We start from the raw sequence: 18,832 nt of genomic DNA on the forward strand, positions 1-18,832 counted from the left end.
TACATTATTTATTTGTGTGGATTTTTTTTTGAATTTGCTCAAGTCTTCTATTGTTGTATGTGTTATTCTGTGAACAACTTCAAGGAAGACTGTCTGCTTCAAAAATTTAAGTCAGAGTAATATCTCAGAAAATTTATTTTTAAATCACCAAAAGGATTTGGATTAATAATGAAATTCATTTTTAGATTCAAGAAAATTGCTTTAAGCTAAACACAATCTGTAACACAGAAATAGTTTTGTTTTGAAGCAATGTAAAGAAATGGGTTACGTTTCCTTAAGAATAATTGATTATGAATAAACTGACAAAATCTGACCTAATACATACAATCATACCTTATCTCTAATGTTGGTAGCATCCCAGCAAATATATGCTTACAAGAAAAATATAAATGATTAAACTATATGCAATACGTTGATCTACAAAAGATCTAGATTTTCCAAAGTATTGTATTGTAGTCTTGCAGTAGCATTTTCTTAAAAGTTTTGATTGATGAGAGCAACTTTGAATTAAGATCAAGGGGCATTTATCAACTGATTGGGCTGCAAAATGGATATTTTGCAGACCTTCTTTCTTTAGGTTGATGTATATTGTGCTTCACGTCCGCTGCTTTAGCTGCAATCAAGCCATTCTGGATGCAATTTGACTTCACAAAGCTAAAGACAAGATAAAAATCAAAGGAATGAGATGAAATAAAAGACTGGCAATTATCCAGTTGTAAGCAGGAAAAATATAAACATGACAATAATAGCATTGCTCTTGGATTGTCTTTTACACAAATATGATTTGGTGATTCTGAGTATTTTGCAATTAATATTCAGTTTACTTTTCAGGATGAAAATTATTATGGAACCTTTAAAATACAAGAACCCACCACATCAGTTTTCTAGAAAATGTTTCCAACTTCCATACTAAACTGAACACCTGTCCCTTTAATGTTGCAAGGCATATACAGATGATATAAATGTGATGACTCCTTTTAGTAGGAAATGATTAGCATCTTTTGCAGCTGCACTTTGTTTGATTTCTCATCATTTGTGCCTGTTGTAAATCATGTGATTCCTTTAAAATGGTGCATGCAGCTTCTAATTTTACATAATCACAAGCCATCTTCATAAGTGTTCCATATTCTGTAAAAGCCTCTGATTGACAGTGTACTGCTCTTGCAATGCAGAGATTGCTTGATTAGCAATTTATGAAATGTGGAAAGAACTGGAAGTGAGACTTGCAAGTGATTATTTTGAACAAGCTGACATTTTGTAATATCACAACCGAATGTCAATTAATTCAATAATACACGGATGTCTATGGGATGCTTTTCCTATTGTGGGAAAGCTCAACATAAATTTCCTGAATTTGTTGAACTGTAGAGGAACTCTCAAGCTTCACTGAAAATGTTGTGCCAATGTGTGTAAATGAATGGTTTAATTAATCTTTGAAAGTACAAAATGTCAGCAGTTTATCCTGTGTTTTTTTGATAAAGGTAATAATGGTGTGACTTATCAGCATGCTACTTTTTCAATTTAATTAGATGAGTAAAAATGTTACATGAAAACAGCTGACTTTTAATTTTAAAGAAATCTATTATGATCGTGCATTTTTGTCAGATACGTTAGAGAGTATTTTAATACCTCAATACCTGGAAGAGAAGCAGGGAGAGCAGGTAAGAGAGCAGTTCCATTTTTCACTCCATTCCTGCCAATTCCCTATTTTAAAGGAGCTGGTTTTGGAGGTGAATGAGGCAGCTACAGCATTCTGCTTAAAATTTGCTGGGCCTCCAATGAAGTCCCCTGAGCAGGATTGCCATCTGCTTTTGCTGGTTTCTCCCCAAAAGTTAAAATCAGCCAACAAAACAGAAAATGCTGGAAACTCTCAGCAGGTCAGGCATCACCTGTCAAGACAGAAATAGAGTTAACATTTTAGGTGTGTCACCTTTCATCAGAACAGAGAAAAGTTAGAATTTTATTAACTTTGAGTAAACTTTGGAAAGGGGAAGGGTGGGAAGAAGAACAAAAGGAAAGGTCTATAATAGGGTTGCGGGTAGGAGAGATTAAAATGACAAAAGGTTTCATAGTACAAAGGGAGTGGTTGCATAAGTAAAGAGACAAGATGTGTCTAGAGGAGGTGTGAGTGGCAGGATAGCTGCCATCCGAATGCAAGATAAAGGTACTAAGAGGGTGGTGGTGGATGGGGACTGTTTGGGCCTCTGTTCAAGGAAGGACGAGAGTGTTCCCAGATGATCCTTTCGGGGGGTGGGGGGCAGTGAAGGTGTAAAGGGATTGGCTATCCATAATGAAAAGGAGATAGGTCCAGAAAACTGTGAACTGTTGCATGTGACAAAGGGCATCAAAGAGTCATGGATGTAGATGGGAAGAGACTGGACAATAGGAGAAAAGATAGAACTGAGATGGAAAGAAAACAGTTCAGTGGGGCAGGTTGAAACTATGGGCGGGATCTTGTGGAGGTGATGCATATCAGATGGAAAGCTAGCTAGACCCCCCCTCCCTCCTCCCCCCCCCCATTGCCTCTTTTTGAGAAGGCCCGCTGCATCTTGTGGCACTCGGTCACTTGACAGGCCAGCAGAAGGCTTTGTTCCAGGTTCAAGGAATCTGGGCGAGGATGTCCTGACCACTGAGAACTGTGGGCCAATCAGACCCCAGCAGCTCTTCTGTATTTGGCAGCGCCACTGGGAAGTTGGTGGCTGATGCTGGCATTACACCACCCCAGACCTCGGATCAAGGAGGGGTGCGGGCACAGGTGCGTGATGGCAGTGTGGGAGTTACAGGGGAGTGGAGGTAGCCATGTATCTTGCATGGCAAGCCCCCCCCCCACCCCACCTGCTGCTATGTAATAACAGTGGCAAGGGGATGAGGACCTTAAGTGGGCATTAATTGCTCACTTACAGGCCTCAATTAATGGCGGAGTGGGAAGGCCCTCTCCAGCCTTCCTGCCACAGACTTGTGCAACTGTTTCCAGGCCTATCACTGACGTCATCTCATCTAGAGATCTTCCCTCCACAACCTTCTACTTCAGTCCCCCAACGCCATATAGCCCGCTTTCTGAAAATCCACAAATAAGACTACCCTGCGAGTTCCATGGGGTGGAATCTTGTGCCCTCCCCCATGGCAAGTTTGGTGGTGGGGGGGGACATTTAATCATCTTGCCATGGGGGAGGTTATGAGATTCCACCTCCAGGACAGTTCTGTGGCTTGATGTTTGGAGGTATGATTGTGGTGGAGAGGGAGGTAGCAGGAAGTACAGAGTTGACTTTCAGCCTCCACTAGGTAGAGTTCAGTATGCCAAATAACAAAGCTACCACCCTTGTCAGCAGGTTTGACGATGATGTTAAGGTTGGACCCAAGAGAACGAAGTGCTGCAAGTTCAGAGGGAGATAAATTAAAGTCTCAGGGGAGCAGAGTAATTGGGAAGACTGATGTCAGGTCAGTAGTTCTTAATGAACAGATTGAGAGAGGGTAAAAGCCCAGATGGTGGGTTCCAATTGGAAGGAGAATATTGATGACAGGTAGAAGGGTCTGCTGAGCCAGTGTTGGGGGAGGCCGCTGGCCAAACAAATGGACATGAACATGACAAAAGAAGAGCACAGTATTATGCTGCACTTGACATTCATTGCAGTGGGGGCCTAAGGAGATGAAGTTGAGGCCTTTGCTGAGGACAGATCGTTCAGGTTCAGAGAGGGGAACCTATATTGAACACACAGCAAGGGATGAGATTCAAAGAAAGGGAGAGGTCATGGAAAAGGGAAGAAGGATCCAGAGGGATGTTGGTACCCATGTATTGTTGAAGCTTGCAATTCTTCACTCCTGAAACGAAGGTAAATTTGAATGAGGCAAAGAATGAAATGAAATGAAAGGGATTGGCTGTCCATAATGAAAAGGAGATAGTTAGGTCCAGAAAACTGTAAACTGTTGCATGTGACAAAAGGTATCAAAGAGTCATGGATGTAGATGGGAAGAGACTGGACAATAGGAGAAAAGATAGAATTGAGATGGAAAGAAAACCGTTCGGTGGGGCAGGTTGAAACTATGGGTGCGATCTTGTGGAGGTGATGCACACCAGCTGGAGAGCTAGCTAGACACCCCCCCCACCCCCGCATTGCCTCTTTTTGAGAAGGCCCGCTGCATCTTGTGGCACTTGGTCACTTGACAAGCCAGCAGAAGGCTTTGTTCCAGGTTCAAGGAATCTGAGCGAGGATGGCTTTGAAATAACAGGCAACATCTTGTGCTGTTGCTGGTGACAACCTTGGAGGCGGGAATGTAATTAGGCAGGATGGTGGCAGAACCCTGCCGCATTCCTGCTTCTGCCAGAATTAAGTACTTGGCAGGAAGACCCATGGTTGACCTACTCACCTCGTCACCTATTGAGGCCCTTAAGTGACGGATTAATGAACATGGCATTAACCCAGTGGCAGGTGGGCCTGTCAACATGCAGCGGGAATGACAGGTAAGCGGCCAGCTTGTAAACTCCGGAGAGTGGGGGTGCCCCTTGATCAAACGCACTCAGTACCTGATCGAGGGACTTGATATGACTCCTGCCCTGCTGCCGACCTTCCCTCCGCACCCTCCTTCCAGCGAACCCAACCCTCCCAAATTATTTACCTGTGCTATGGGCCACTCTGCGATCCTAGGGCTCTGATGCCCGTTCTCCCAGTCTCGGCCTCCCCAGTGTCTCTTGGAAGTGAGACTTCCACCCCTGGGGTCTTCATTCCAGGGGAAGGCCAGCCGCGGACTGATTAGCTTGTGGATCGGCAGGCCTTTCTGAAAAGAGGTGACGTGGGTCACTCGCTGGTTGTCCAGCTGGCAGGCGATACCCCGACACTTCAAGATTCTGCCCAGTGTGTCAGTGCTGCTTTGTATTTGGATGGCAGCTATCCTGCCATTCATACCTTCTCTAGGTACATTTTTCTTTAATTGTCCCATTACCACTCCCTTGGCTTTGTACCATGCAGCATTTTTGTATTTAGCCTCTCCTGCCTTCCACCCTAACACAGATCTTCCATTATGTTCATTTTCCCACTCCACCTTTCACATGCAAAAGACCTTTTACATTTCTAACTTTTCTTAGTTCTGATGAATGACCACACACCTGAAACGAAAGGCCTGTTTCTCTACAGATACTGCCAGACCTGAATGTTTCAGCATTTTCTGTTTTTATTTCTGATTTTCAACGTCAGCATTATTCTGTTTCTGCGTTAAAATGGGCCATGTTCTTTCAGGAAACATAAAAATTCCAAGAAGGCTGAGGGATATTTTGTTGCCTGGTTGTTATTTTGCAAGTGTGCTGGGATTTTCCACATATGTTAGAAGACCTGGTATAGAACAGTATACTTTAGAATGTTAGAATGGGATGGATGTCTGTTCTTATTTTCCTTTACTCATGGTCATCACAAAATGAAACGTTGGAATTTAAAAAGGCCTTCAGATAAATAAAATTCCAAGGATTCAATATATGTTGAAGAAGGCATGATAGCAACTTAGAAAGACACTTGGTATCATGATTGTAAGTGCAAAACCCAAGAGTGGGTTGCTTAAGGAGACATTTTGTTCCTAAGTGAACAATGTAGTTAGAATTTTCACTGTGGAAGTAAGATGAATGTTTGCTGCTTGTAGCAGTAGCATCTTCAAATCTAATCTAGCATTTAACCTATATTTCCAGTGCTCATTCCCAAATAATTCAAAGTTGTTCTTGAAATAATAGTGATTTGTTTTCACTCTATTCCTTCCTGCATATAATTCGGGGATGGTTTTCTTGATGAGTAATATCCAATCTACATTCTCATATAAGTTACATTACTGTGATACATGACTGATTTAAAGTAAATATAACCGCTTCGATTTTTTGTTTGGATGTGAGTAAGGATGTGTGAGGAATTGATCAGAATGAATGTGTTGTGAGCAGTATAACCTGAGGACTATTCGTAATTAAGATTTTTTTAAAATCTTATACTGCAAAGGCTATGTGCTAAATGACTTAGGATTGGTTAAGTAGCTAATGATCCATAAACTGTTTTTATTTAAAGATTGCATTTCTTTTGTTTAGGAGGCTAAGTCCTCTGATTGGGTATAAATGTACATAAGTTATGCACAACTGTTGAGCTTTTTATTTTTAGAATTGTGATCATTGCTGTCTAAAAATTGTTCTTGGCCTTCCACAAAACCTGCATAGCTACCAATTTTCAACATGTGTGATGTGAAGTATTTTAGCATTTCATGATAATATCACAGCTCAGAGCATGTGGCACTGAAGGGAAGAGATTTTGGAGCAAGTTATACTGAAGAGAAGAAATTGGTGAATTTAAGTAATAATTAGTTAATTCAAAAAATATTGTTGTAGTTTGAATTCAAAATTGCATTTCAAAACTTCAATTTCAAAATAAGGGGCCTCCCATTTAAGATAGAGTTAAAGAGGAATTTCTTCTCTGAGGGTTGTTAATCTTTACAATGCTCTACCCCAGAGAGCAGCAAAGGCTGGGTAATTGAATACATTTAAGACTGAGTTAGACAGAATCTACAAGAGAGTTGAAGGTTACGGGGTAAGCAGGAAGTGGAGTTAAGTGGGTGAGATGGGTAAGTGGGGTAAATAGTGAGGTAGATCAGCCATGATCGTATTGAATGGCGGAGCAGGCTCAAGGGGCCAAATGGGGCCTATTTCTTATGTTCTGATGTTCAGGAAGTTCTAAGAAAAGCATTGGTTGGAGAGGCAAAATTGAACTATTGTCTTTCATTAGTGTGAATATCCTATTTTTCTTCCCTTGCGCATTTTGTTCACTTGTAGTCTTTTAATGGCAGAAGTTATATTTTAAGTTCTTACCCACTCTAGTTCTACAGTTAGTGGCAACAAGTGCCTACATGCAGGTAGTAGAGTGTTCACATTGATTGGATGAATTGACTGTGCTTAGGGAAGTAGTGCTGGTATCCTGAGTAGAACGTTGCAATTCCAGAAAGTTGACTGCTACTTATGCTGTTGCTGGGTCTCACAGTTGTTTAATATTAAAATGGAACACAAGCTTAAAATAACACCATCGTAGTAACTGTCCAGAGGTTTTTGAGTTACAGAGGGACTTTGTAACACTTTGGATAGATCATAGAGTCTCAACAGATATATGCAGATTATTATGCAGATCCCCTCTCCAATGCTGAACGTTCAGTGCTCAGCAAAGGACTTAGTTTCATACCCTTACGCCCTCACCTCAATGAATTTCGGGCTCGGCATGATACTGAACTCTTCTTCCGCCGTCTTCGTCTCCGGGCTCACTTCTTTGGGCAGGAGTCCTTTCCCAGTTCAACGGATCCTTTTACCCATCTCCAATATTCTCCCTCCACCTGGACCCCTCCCTCTGGATTCTTACCTTCTCTCGATCTTTTCATTGAGAACTGTCGGCGCGACATTAGTCGTCTCAATTTCTCTGCTCCTCTCACCCATTCTAACCTGTCTCTCTCTGAACTTACTGCACTCCATTCTCTCAGGTCCAACCCTGACATTGTCATCAAACCCGCTGACAAGGGTGGTGCTGTTGTTGTCTGGCGCACTGACCTCTACCTCGCGGAGGCTGAGCGTCAACTCGCAGACACTTCCTCCTACCTCTCCCTGGACCATGACCCCACCACTGAACATCAAGCCACTGTTTCCAGGACTGTCACTGACCTCATCTCCTCTGGGGATCTCCCTCCCACAGCTTCCAACCTGATAGTCGCCCAACCTCGGACGGCCCGCTTCTATCTCCTACCCAAAATCCACAAACAGAACTGCCCCAGTAGACCAATCGTCTCAGCTTGCTCCTGCCCCACAGAACTCATTTCTCGTTATCTTGACTCCCTTCTCTCTCCCCTTGTCCAGTCCCTTCCCACCTACATCCGTGATTCCTCTGACACCTTACGTCACATCAACAATTTCCAGTTCCCTGGTCCCTACCGCTTCCTCTTCACCATGGACGTCCAATCCCTCTACACCTCCATCCCCCACCAGGATGGTCTGAGGGCCCTTAGCTTCTTCCTCGAACAGAGGCCCGAACAATCCCCATCCACCACTACTCTCCTCCGTCTGGCTGAACTTGTTCTCACGCTGAACAATTTCTCCTTCAACTCCTCTCACTTCCTCCAAATAAAAGGTGTGGCTATGGGTACCCGCATGGGCCCCAGCTATACCTGTCTCTTTATGGGGTATGTGGAACATTCCTTGTTGCAGTCCTACTCCGGCCCCCTTCCACAACTCTTTCTCCGGTACATCGATGATTATTTCGGTGCGGCTTCATGCTCTCGTCAGGACTTGGAAAAATTTATTAATTTTGCTTCCAATCTCCACCCCTCCATCATTTTCACGTGGTCCATCTCTGACACTTCCCTTCCCTTCCTTGACCTCTCTGTCTCAATCTCTGGTGATAGACTGTCCACCAATATCCATTACAAACCCACCGACTCCCACAGCTATCTCGACTACAGCTCCTCACACCCACTTCCTGTAAGGACTCCATCCCATTCTCTCAGTTCCTTTGCCTCCGTCGCATCTGTTCCAATGATGCTACATTCAAAAACAGTTCCTCTGACATGTCCTCCTTCTTCCTTAACCGAGGTTTTCCACCCACGGTCATTGACAGGGCCCTCAACCGTGTCCGGCCCATCTCCCGCGCATCCGCCCTCACTCCTTCTCCTCCCTCCCAGAAACATGATAGGGTCCCCCTTGTCCTCACTTATCACCCCACCAGCCTCCGCATTCAAAGGATCATCCTCCGCCATTTCCGCCAACTCCAGCATGATGCCACCACCAAACACATCTTCCCTTCACCCCCCTTATCGGCATTCCGTAGGGATCGCTCCCTCCGGGACACCCTGGTCCACTCCTCCATCACCCCCTACTCCTCAACCCCCACCTATGGCACAACCCCATGCCCACGCAAAAGATGCAACACCTGCCCCTTCACTTCCACTCTCCTCACCGTCCAAGGACCCAAACACTCCTTTCAAGTGAAGCAGCATTTCACTTGCATTTCCCCCAACTTAGTCTACAGCATTCGTTGCTCCCAATGTGGTCTCCTCTACATTGAAGAGACCAAACGTAAGCTGGGCGACCGCTTTACAGAACACCTGCGGTCTGTCCGCAAGAATGACCCAAACCTCCCTGTCACTTGCCATTTTAACACTCCACCCTGTTCTCTTGCCCACATGTCTGTCCTTGGCTTGCTGCATTGTTCCAGTGAAGCCCAACGCAAACTGGAGGAACAACACCTCATCTTCTGACTAGGGACTTTACAGCCTTCCGGACTGAATATTGAATTCAACAACTTTAGGTCGTGAGCTCCCTCCCCCATCCCCACCCCCTTTCTGTTTCCCCCTTCTCTTTTTTTTTCCAATAAATTATAAAGATTTTCCTTTTCCCACCCATTTCCATTATTAAAAAAAAACCACTAGAGCTATACCTTGAGTGCCCTACCATCCATTCTTAATTAGCACATTCGTTTAGATAATATCACCAACTTTAACTTTAACACTTATGTGTTCTATTGTACTATTGTCGTTGACATCTTTTGATGATCTGCTTCTATCACTGCTTGTTTGTCCCTACAACCACACCAACCCCCTCCACCTCTCTGTCTCTCTATCTCTCCGCCCCCCACACACACCTTAAACCAGCTTATATTTCAGCTCTTTCCTGGACTCGAACTCAAGTTCTGTCGAAGGGTCATGAGGACTCGAAACGTCAACTCTTTTCTTCTCCGCCGATGCTGCCAGACCTGCTGAGTTTTTCCAGGTAATTCTGTTTTTGTTATGCAGATTATATGTTTTGGCCTATCTTGAACCAATTGGGCAAAGATTGAATTAGTATGTGATACAGTTTTATATAAGAATTTTTTTCTACATTATAAAGGTAGTAGATTAATAACTAGAATTCAATTATAGTTTTGTTCTGTATAATTAATGATTTAGCCATATTGTACAATTTTATTTCTAACATGTATATAATTTCGAGAGATGCCTGTAAGGAAATTCTAATTTTATAGTATTGTTATGTCATGTTTCAGTTACATTGAATACCAAATATGTTTAATTTTGGAATAAATTTTAGAGTACTTTCATTAGTCTAAAAACAATTATAGGACCAAATCTCCTGGTCCCTAGATCATTGGGGACCAGATGTACAACTGAAGATAAGCGTTGGGATCCTGATGCGCAGATCCACGTGGGAATTCTGCAGGCCATTTAAACTTCCCGTGGACAATGCCTCTGCTGCCCAGGACCCTGCATGGAAGTCTCGACTCTAATAACTTAGATCCGTGGGACCTAGCTGGGTAGTTACCCAGGAAATGTTAGACAAATTAAAAACTTAGTGTAATGTAGTTCCACAATTGCCCAAACTAATACCCTAACCCGACCACCTTGCTAACCGCCTTACCCACCGCATCACTTACCCACCTACCCACTTATTTATCTCACCCATTTACCCACCTCACCCACCATCCACTTATCCACCTCACCCATATTTTGAAGTGTAGTCATTGTAGTAATGTAGAGAAACATAGCCACTTTGTACAAAACAAGATCCTAGATGCAGCAATGATATAAATGGCCAGATAATTTGCATTAGAACAACAACTTGTATTTATATAGTATCTTTAATTTAACGCAATGCCCCTGTGAAACACCAAGGCATGATACCAAGCCACATATGATATTAGGGCAGATGACCAAGAGCTTGGCCGAAGTGAACGAGACAGAGAAGTTTAGGAAGGAAATTCTGGGCCTGAAGGTTGAGAAAGGTTCAGCACTGCCAGTAGGAGTGGGAAGAGGGCGGGCACGGACACCAGTGCGGTAGTAATGAGCTCCCTGAAGGCAGACAGCTGCCTCTGGGAGCTGCAGACCTCCACAGAATCAACAAAATAACAAAAATGCTGCAAAATATGTCCATGCAGTACAATCAAGCACTTGAAAGCATACCTCATAAAAATACAGTCTCCAGATATTTCTTTATTTCCCCAAGGAGATTTCATCCCACCCTGGATTGAGGTTTAAGAAAAAAAATGTAAAGGCTATTGGCCTGTCCGCCAACTGTAAAAATGGGCGGGCCACAAAAAAGTCACTCAATTTCCTCCTTAATGGGCTTAATTGTCGGCAGCCATGCTTCTGACTGCTGCATGCACCCGCCAAGCAAGATATTGCTTGGGTGCGCGATGATGTCGCGACGCTTGCCTGACGTCATCTCTCACTACTTCATGGTTGTATGGGTCGGGCGTGCTCCCGCCTGCGGGATGTAAAACTCTGGCCCTAGAGTTTAGGGCCCACTTAGCTGAAGCCACAGCTGCCAATGATGGAGTGACTTAAATTAGAGATGCTCAAGAGATCAGAATTAGAGGTGCATAGAAATCTGGAGGCTTCTAGGGCTGGAGGAGATTCAGAAAAATAGGGAGGGCTGAGGCCATTGGAAAGATTTGGAAACAAGGATGAGAATTTTAAACCAAGGCATTGTTTAACTGGGAGCCAGTGTGATGTGAGTTAGTACGCAGGCAGCAATGTTTTGAATGCGAGAGGTTGCCCAGGAGTGCATTAGAAAAGTTAGATCGAGAGGTAACAAGACCATGGATGAGGGTTTTAGCTGCAGATGAACTGAGGCAGGGATGGAGTCGGATTATTTTCCAGAGATGGAAATAGATGGTTTTAATGATAGTAGTTGGAAGCTGATTTTGGGATCAAACATCTGACACCAATGTTGTGAACAATCTGGTTCAGCCTCAGATAGTTGCCAGGGACAGGGATGGAGTTGATTACTCAGAAACGAAGTTTGTAGTGGGACAAAAGTCAATGGCTTCGGTCATCCTAATATTTAATTGTAAGGAAGTTTACTCCTCCAGTACCAGATGTTGGACAAGCAGTCTGCTAATTTAGAGGTTGAGACTTGTGTTGAAATAGAGCTGGGTGTCATCATCATAGGTAAGGAAGCTAAAGTGGTTTTGGATGATGTTGCCAAGGGGCAGCGTGTAGATGAGAAATAGGATGGACCCAAGAATAGATCCTTGGGGGAACGTCAGAGGTTGATGATATGGGTTTGGGAAGAGAAGCCAGTGCCAGTGATCTCTGGCTATGATTAGATAAATTAGATTGGAACTAGGTGAGTGCAGCCCTACCCAGCTGGACAGTGTAGGAGAGGCATTGTAGGAGGCTGGTGTAATCAACCATGTCCAGGGCTGCAGACAGGACCAGAAGGTTGAGAAGGGATAATTTAGCTTTGTTGCAACCACAGGATGTCATCTGTGATAAAAACAAAAAACTGCGGATGCTAGAAATCCAAAACAAAAACAGAATTACCCGGAAAAACTCAGCAGGTCTGGCAGCATCGGCGGAGAAGAAAAGAGTTGACGTTTCGAGTCCTCATGACCCTTCAACAGAACCGGGTCATGAGGACTCGAAACATCAACTGTCATCTGTGACTTTGATAAAAGCTGTTTCAATACTGTGGCAAGATTAGGATTTAGTTGACTGGAGCACTGGGAGAAAGCCCCATCTCTAAGTCTTAGAAACATTTTTGAGACATCTTGCATTCATCTAAAAGGAAAAATATGGCTTTAGTTTAAACTTAATTTGAAAGGAGGTTATCACATGCAAAATTTAGAAGAATATTCAAGTGTAAAAACCCCAGAAATTTGTGTAATTATATGAAAGCCTGTAGTTGAATGGAGCAGTAGTTCTCAAGGTTTTTATTTGAAGGATCCCTTTTCAACTGGATTAATAATCACTGAACCCCATCCAAATCATAACACTATCTAGTGCCCATAATCAGTGTTGCCTCTTATGCTGTGTGTATGTACAGACATCATGGAGGTACCAAGCAAGATACTCACAAGCTGTCCCCTGTGCAGCTATGGAAGAAAATTTCAAGGTACCGCACATTGAAATAGGCAGACAGGGCACAACAAATAAAATTTATAGGGATTGTTGCTCTTAATATAAGTCAATAGCAAGCTTTGGGAGTTTTCAGGCACAGTAAACAAGAAGTAGCCTTCACTTTGTAACAGGCCTAGCCTTAAGGAATGTGGGCATCCTGGGCAAATTTGTTTTTTTGGCATTTTTACCTTGAGCTTAACTAATAGTATTTAAATATTTTTAAAAACTTCCCGCTCTTGAACAAGGCCCCCACCACCAGCCGTGGTAACTGCGGGTCGACCTGGCGATCCTCGTGCTGCTCTCAGCTCATACTCCCTTCTGAGACAGCCAGCCCACTCTGCATTGCACATGTAGTAGCTGCACTGGTCCCTGTCTTTTATCTTGCACCAAGCCTGCCATCAGTCTCTATTTTTTTTTGCTTACTCTCGACAGTGGCAACCTAGGTGCTCACCTTGCCCATCTGTAAAGCCTGCTTAATATGCACTTTCACATTATTTCGGGCTCCCCCATACCCCCAGAAACTCTTTATGGATACCAGTTTGGTAACCACTGGAAAAGAGGAACAGTTTGCCTATTAATTTCTTGGAACTGGGTATCTTGTGATATGCCCAGTTTGTTAGACTTACCTCAAAAATGTTTTACCCTATAAATGCAAGCCCAGTGGAGTGCAGCAGATCATCTGGGACCTTTGTGAATGGCAGCACCGGCAGTGTCTCTCCTTAACAGATGAGATTTAAAGATTGAGTAGTGAAGAAGGTGGGGGAGGAGGGTGAATTAAATTTCAAATCAGGTACAGAAAGAGAAATACAGACAGGGAAAAAAAGATTGATTGGAAAAGACAGTGACAGAAAAGCTAAAACAAAATCAAAATTTGAAATTTTTCATATCTGCAACAACAAGTAACTACCCAAAGAAATTATTATCCACTTTCTGGGTCACTGAGGTCTATAGACAGTTGTTAACAGTCATCAAGTTGTTAAAAATGCTTTTAATTACTTGTCTTTCTGTTGTGAGTTAAATGAGTTAATGCACAATGCAGCAATTTGAAGGAACTCATGGGGAGGTTAAGGATGAGATGCTGTGCTTGTGAAGCTAAAGGCAGAGCAGCATAACTTGTGATTTGTAATTTGTGGGTTATCGTTTCCATTCTACAATTTACTGGCTGATTTGCACATTAATAACAGAATACGTTGTTATTTTTCAACAAAGGTTTGTCATCTCTTATGTGCCCGTTTGCTGAGGTGGAGCAATTTTACCATAACTCAGATTCGCACCTGGTTATATAATCCTTTTCTTTCACTAGAGGTATTTACTCATTGTTAGGATTTGCAATCCACTGATAACAGATGTCCTCTGGTAAGCCATCAAATCAGCCTTACTTATTTGTGCTGGCTGACAGTTCTTATTGATGCTCAGTTTAATCATTGGAGATCCCATTCTTTCCTGATACCCACAGATGCACTTCCAGCAGGAATCACTGGATAGCAGTCAGAAGCTCCCTTTCTGAACAAAGGGGATAGTAAGGTTGTTTATTGTGCTCCTTTACATCACTCAATCAATTAGCTTGGCACAGATGGGGATGAAGTCAAACATGTCACTTTCCAAACCTGTATGTTTCAGCTATTCACCAGATAATTGCTGCACCGCAGGGTGAGTGTTACCGACTATCGTAGCCTTCTCACTCTTCACATCAAATACTTATGTATATAGGGGAAGTGGTTTGGTCTGGCATTGTATATCAAATCCCACAGATTTCTACACTTATCAATGTCATGTAATTTCCTACTCAAACAGAATTTTGCATACAAATCTGAGACAGTGTAAGTGCTGGTATGCAAGCGGTAAATTACTTGACATAACAAATCACTTATTCCACACATATCCACCTCTGCCATTGCTTTCAATGTATTTAACATTTTATCACTTGATTGCCTTATTCAAGTGTGCAACACACAAAGAACAACAAAAGGAAACATTAAGAAATGTTTGTTCTGGTAATGTGAGGCATTTAACAACAATTTGTATTTAGTGCCTTTAACTTGGTAAAACATCCTAAGGTCCTTCATAGGTGCATTATCTCTCAAAATTTGACACACAGATGTTAGGGCAGATGACCAAAACCGTGGCTAAAGAGATAGGTTTTAAGAAACATCTTAAAGGAGGTGGAAAGATTTCGGGGGGGAATTTCAGAGCTTTGGGCCTTGGCAGCTGAACGCACAGCTATCAGTGATTGAGCGATTAAAAGTCGGAATGCTAATGAGGCCAGAACTGGAGGAGCGCAGATGGCTTGGAGTTTTTACTGCCGTTTCTGAGTATAATTTATATCCAGTTAGTGTTATTGAAGAGGCCTTAAGTCTGAAAACCTCTAAATAGTACCAACATCAAGTATATTAGTATTAATGTGAAATGCCTGCAATGCTGCTATAGTTTGTGTTTTGACAATGTTGGGTGAAATAATAGATGTACAGTATATTGTAGCAGCCCTGTGGTGAGTACTTTCTAGGGTCCCACAGTATTTTAGTGAACTAAACAGAAATTATGAGTTTTGGTTTTGTTCCTGCTAATTTGCTTATTTTATCTTTTAGCAATTGGTGCAGATTCCACCAAAGAGAAGTGCCCACTTAAGTATAAACTATCTTCAGTTGTGTTATTTCTAATTGCAGTTGCTCTAAAAATTGATACATTTTTTCAGAGAATGTCAGATTAGGTAGTACCATAGGGTTAGGTTTTAAATAAATTAGATCAAATTGACATAAAACTTGAAGAGTAGAAAGAAAAAATTTCATTGAGTATGCAAGCAGGTGTGGGAAAACTGTAGAAATCTTTGTTAATAACGTCAATATGCATGAAGAATCAAATAACCCTGGAACAAGAATTAGTAAAGAACAGCAAAGTAGTGTGACAGGGTGGGAGGAGTGTGAAGCAGGTGAACATCACTGTGAAGAGACCGGGGTGGGCTGTGAAGCAGGCATCAGTGTGAAGAAACCGGGAGGGGTGTGAAGCAGGCGAGCATCACTGTGAAGTGACCGGGAGGAGTGTGAAGCAGGCGAGCATCACTGTGAAGAGACGGGAGGAGTGTGAAGCAGGCGAGCATCACTGTGAAGAGACCGGGAGGAGTGTGAAGCAGGTGAGCATCACTGTGAAGAGACCGGGAGGGGTGTGAAGCAGGCGAGCATCACTGTGAAGAGAGAGCAAAAAAGAACAAACATGACTCACTGGAAAACCATGGGTTGATTAGCTGGTGAGTATTGCCGCTGTTTTTCCTTTCTCCAAAGTTAGACTTGGTGAGTTGCAGGAAACAGCGAGAGCAGAGGGAGGCTTACAACAGTGCAGAGAGAGCAAGGCTTTACTTTGTGAACAGTGAGAGCAGATCAGGGTTATCCGCCGCCATCAGGAGACAGTTTGCAGGTTCAGAGCCTACATTCGGAAAGAAAAATCGAGGTGTGACATTATTGGGAAGCCGGTAGGTGATTGGCTGCTGAGTATTTCCTATTTATCTTACCTAAATGAGGGAATAAACTGGTTACTTATATTTTTTAAAAGTAAGGTTTGCTACTACTAGCAAGGTGTCATGAGTATTACTGCGGTTTATCAGTATTAGTAAGGTTTATTAGTATTGGTCAGGCTTGTTCATAGTAGTAAGGTTTATTGGTACTGATAAACATTACTACTGCTAATAAAACTTTATTAGCAGTAGCAAGGTTACTAACGGTCATATAAAGGAATGGGAGGGCTGCTCCAGCCTCTAGAGTACACATCCTGTGCTATGTGGGAACTCCAGGACATTTCCCATGAGATTGAGCGCTTTATGGATAGCTCGAGTATAGATATGATTATCCCACAACTTAAGAGTATGCAAGGAGAAGGAATGGGTGACCATCAAACAGTCAATTAGAAACAGTCAGATAGTAGGAGTCTCCTGAGTGCACCCCACTCTCCGACCAGTATTAATACTGATGAAAGTGATGGTTTATCTGGGGAGTGCAGTCAGAGCCACAAGCCCATAGCCCCACAGGTGGTTCAGCCATACGGGGGGGTACAAGGAAGGCAGGAAGAGCATGGTGACAGGAGATTCAATAGTTAGGGGAATAGACAGGCATTTCTGTGGCTGCAAACGTGAATCCAGGATGGTGTGTTGTCTCCCTGGTGTCAAGGTCAAAGATGTCACTGAACATCTGCAGAGCACTTTGAGGGGGAGGGTGAACAGCCAGCAGTCGTGGTACACATTAGTATGAACAACATAGGCAGAAAGAGGTTTATAGTCTTGCAGTCAGAATTTAGGGAGCTAGGTAGGAAATTAGCTAGCAGGGCCTCAAAAGTAGTAATCTCTGGATTACTCCCAGTACCACGCGCAAGTGAGTATAAAAACTGGAAAATGAAACCGATTAATGCATGGCTGGAAAGATGACTTTAGATTCTTGGAATATTGGGGCTGGCTCTGGGGGAGATGGGAACTGTAAAGGCTAGAGGGTTTACATTAACTTGGCAGGGGTGTGCGAACCAGGAGGAATACCAAGGTGCATAGAATACAGGGAGAGATAGATGGCTCTGGAGTAGGGAATAGTAAGTTATTAGGTAGGGCCAAAGTAAGGGAGAAAGTAACAAAGTCTAAATTGGGGTTAATGTGCATTTATGTGAATGCACGGAGTGTGACCAATAAGAGTGATGAGATACAGGCGCAGATTGGCATGTGGAAATATGGGGCAACATTTTCCCCCCATTGGGGGGGGAAGTGTGGGAGCGGGCACGGGCGGGTGGACTTCCGATCAGCACGTCCGCTCAGGGGCACACCACCATTTTACGTGGGCGGGCAATAAGGGGATTCCCTCAGCCTGGAGTACGTTCTTTCGCACATGCACGCGGAAGAGCACACACATCTCCCTGAGGCAAAATGCTGCCTCAGGGAGATCGGCTCACATTTTAAACTTTAAATAAAGCTGAGAAAAAAATTTACCTTGTGGCATTATTTGAAAATGTTGTTGAGAATTCTAAATCCTCATGAAACCTCACCCCGCCCGTGGATGAGGTTTCATGCTTTTTTAGAAGCCTGCCAGGGCTCCCGGCCTGCCTGCCAAACTTAAAGTTGGATGGGCAGGCCCATTAATGACTCCAATTACTTTACTAATGGCCTTAAATAGGCTGTTGACAGGTCAGCAGGTGCGCAGCCAACTTGGGTGTGCTCCCGCCGAACTGAAAGTGAATGACGCGCCATGACATCGGGATGCACGCCCGATGTCACCCCGTGTCATTTTACGCTTTAGCGAGCGGGCCCTGTCCCCACTCGCTGACCGGAAGATACAGCCCATGAAGATGTTGCTAAAACAGAGGCCTGGCTCAAAGAAGGGCAGGGTGTTAAATATTCCTGGATACAAGGTGTTCAGGAAGGGAGGAAAAGGGGGAGGAGTGACAGTATTGATTAAGGAGAGCATTGCAATGCTGGAGAGAGAGGATATACCAGAGGAGTCAAGGACAGAATTTATGTGGCCAGAGCTAAGGAACAAAAATGTGCAATTACGTTTTTTGGTGTAATCTGCAATCCACCAGCTAGTAGGGAAGGATGTAGAGGAACAAATTTTCAAGGAAATTACAGAGCGGCGCAAGAATTAGAGTAGTTATAATGGGGGATCTCAATTATCCAAATATAGACTGGGATAGTAGCAGTGTAAAGGACAGAGAAGAGCAAGAGTTCCTAGAGTGTGTTTGTGATAATGTTCAAGAGCAACATGCTTCCAGTCCACTGAGAGGGGGAGGTGCTACTGGATTTGGCACATGGGAATGAGGTGGACCGAGTGGATCAAATATGGGTAGGAGAACATTTAGGGGACAGTGATCATTGCCTGATAAGGTTTAGGCTGGCTATGGAAAAGGACAAAGAATAATCTAGAGTAAATAGGGTAAGGCAGCTTCAATGGCGTAAGAATGGATCTGGGCTGAATAGTTTGAAATC

At 43.3% G+C, this 18,832-nt stretch overlaps 1 protein-coding gene across 6 annotated transcripts in view; it reads left to right on the plus strand.

Annotated features, from left to right (window-relative positions):
* mta3 (metastasis associated 1 family, member 3) overlaps window positions 1–18,832 on the plus strand; it is a 269,132-nt gene that overhangs the window by 184,075 nt on the left and 66,225 nt on the right. Inside the window, exon 15 of one of the 6 annotated variants that reach the window (XM_041175819.1) lies at window positions 832–1,500. The exons of the other annotated variants lie outside the window; for them this stretch is intronic. Coding sequence (XP_041031753.1) covers window positions 832–833 — 2 coding nt within the window. The 3' untranslated portion in view covers window positions 834–1,500. Of the gene's footprint in view, window positions 1–831; window positions 1,501–18,832 lie in introns of those variants that run through there. 6 annotated transcript variants of the gene reach the window in all.

The sequence above is a fragment of the Carcharodon carcharias genome, chromosome 2 (genome assembly GCF_017639515.1).
Source record: "Carcharodon carcharias isolate sCarCar2 chromosome 2, sCarCar2.pri, whole genome shotgun sequence".
Classification (NCBI taxonomy): Eukaryota; Metazoa; Chordata; class Chondrichthyes; order Lamniformes; family Lamnidae; genus Carcharodon; species Carcharodon carcharias.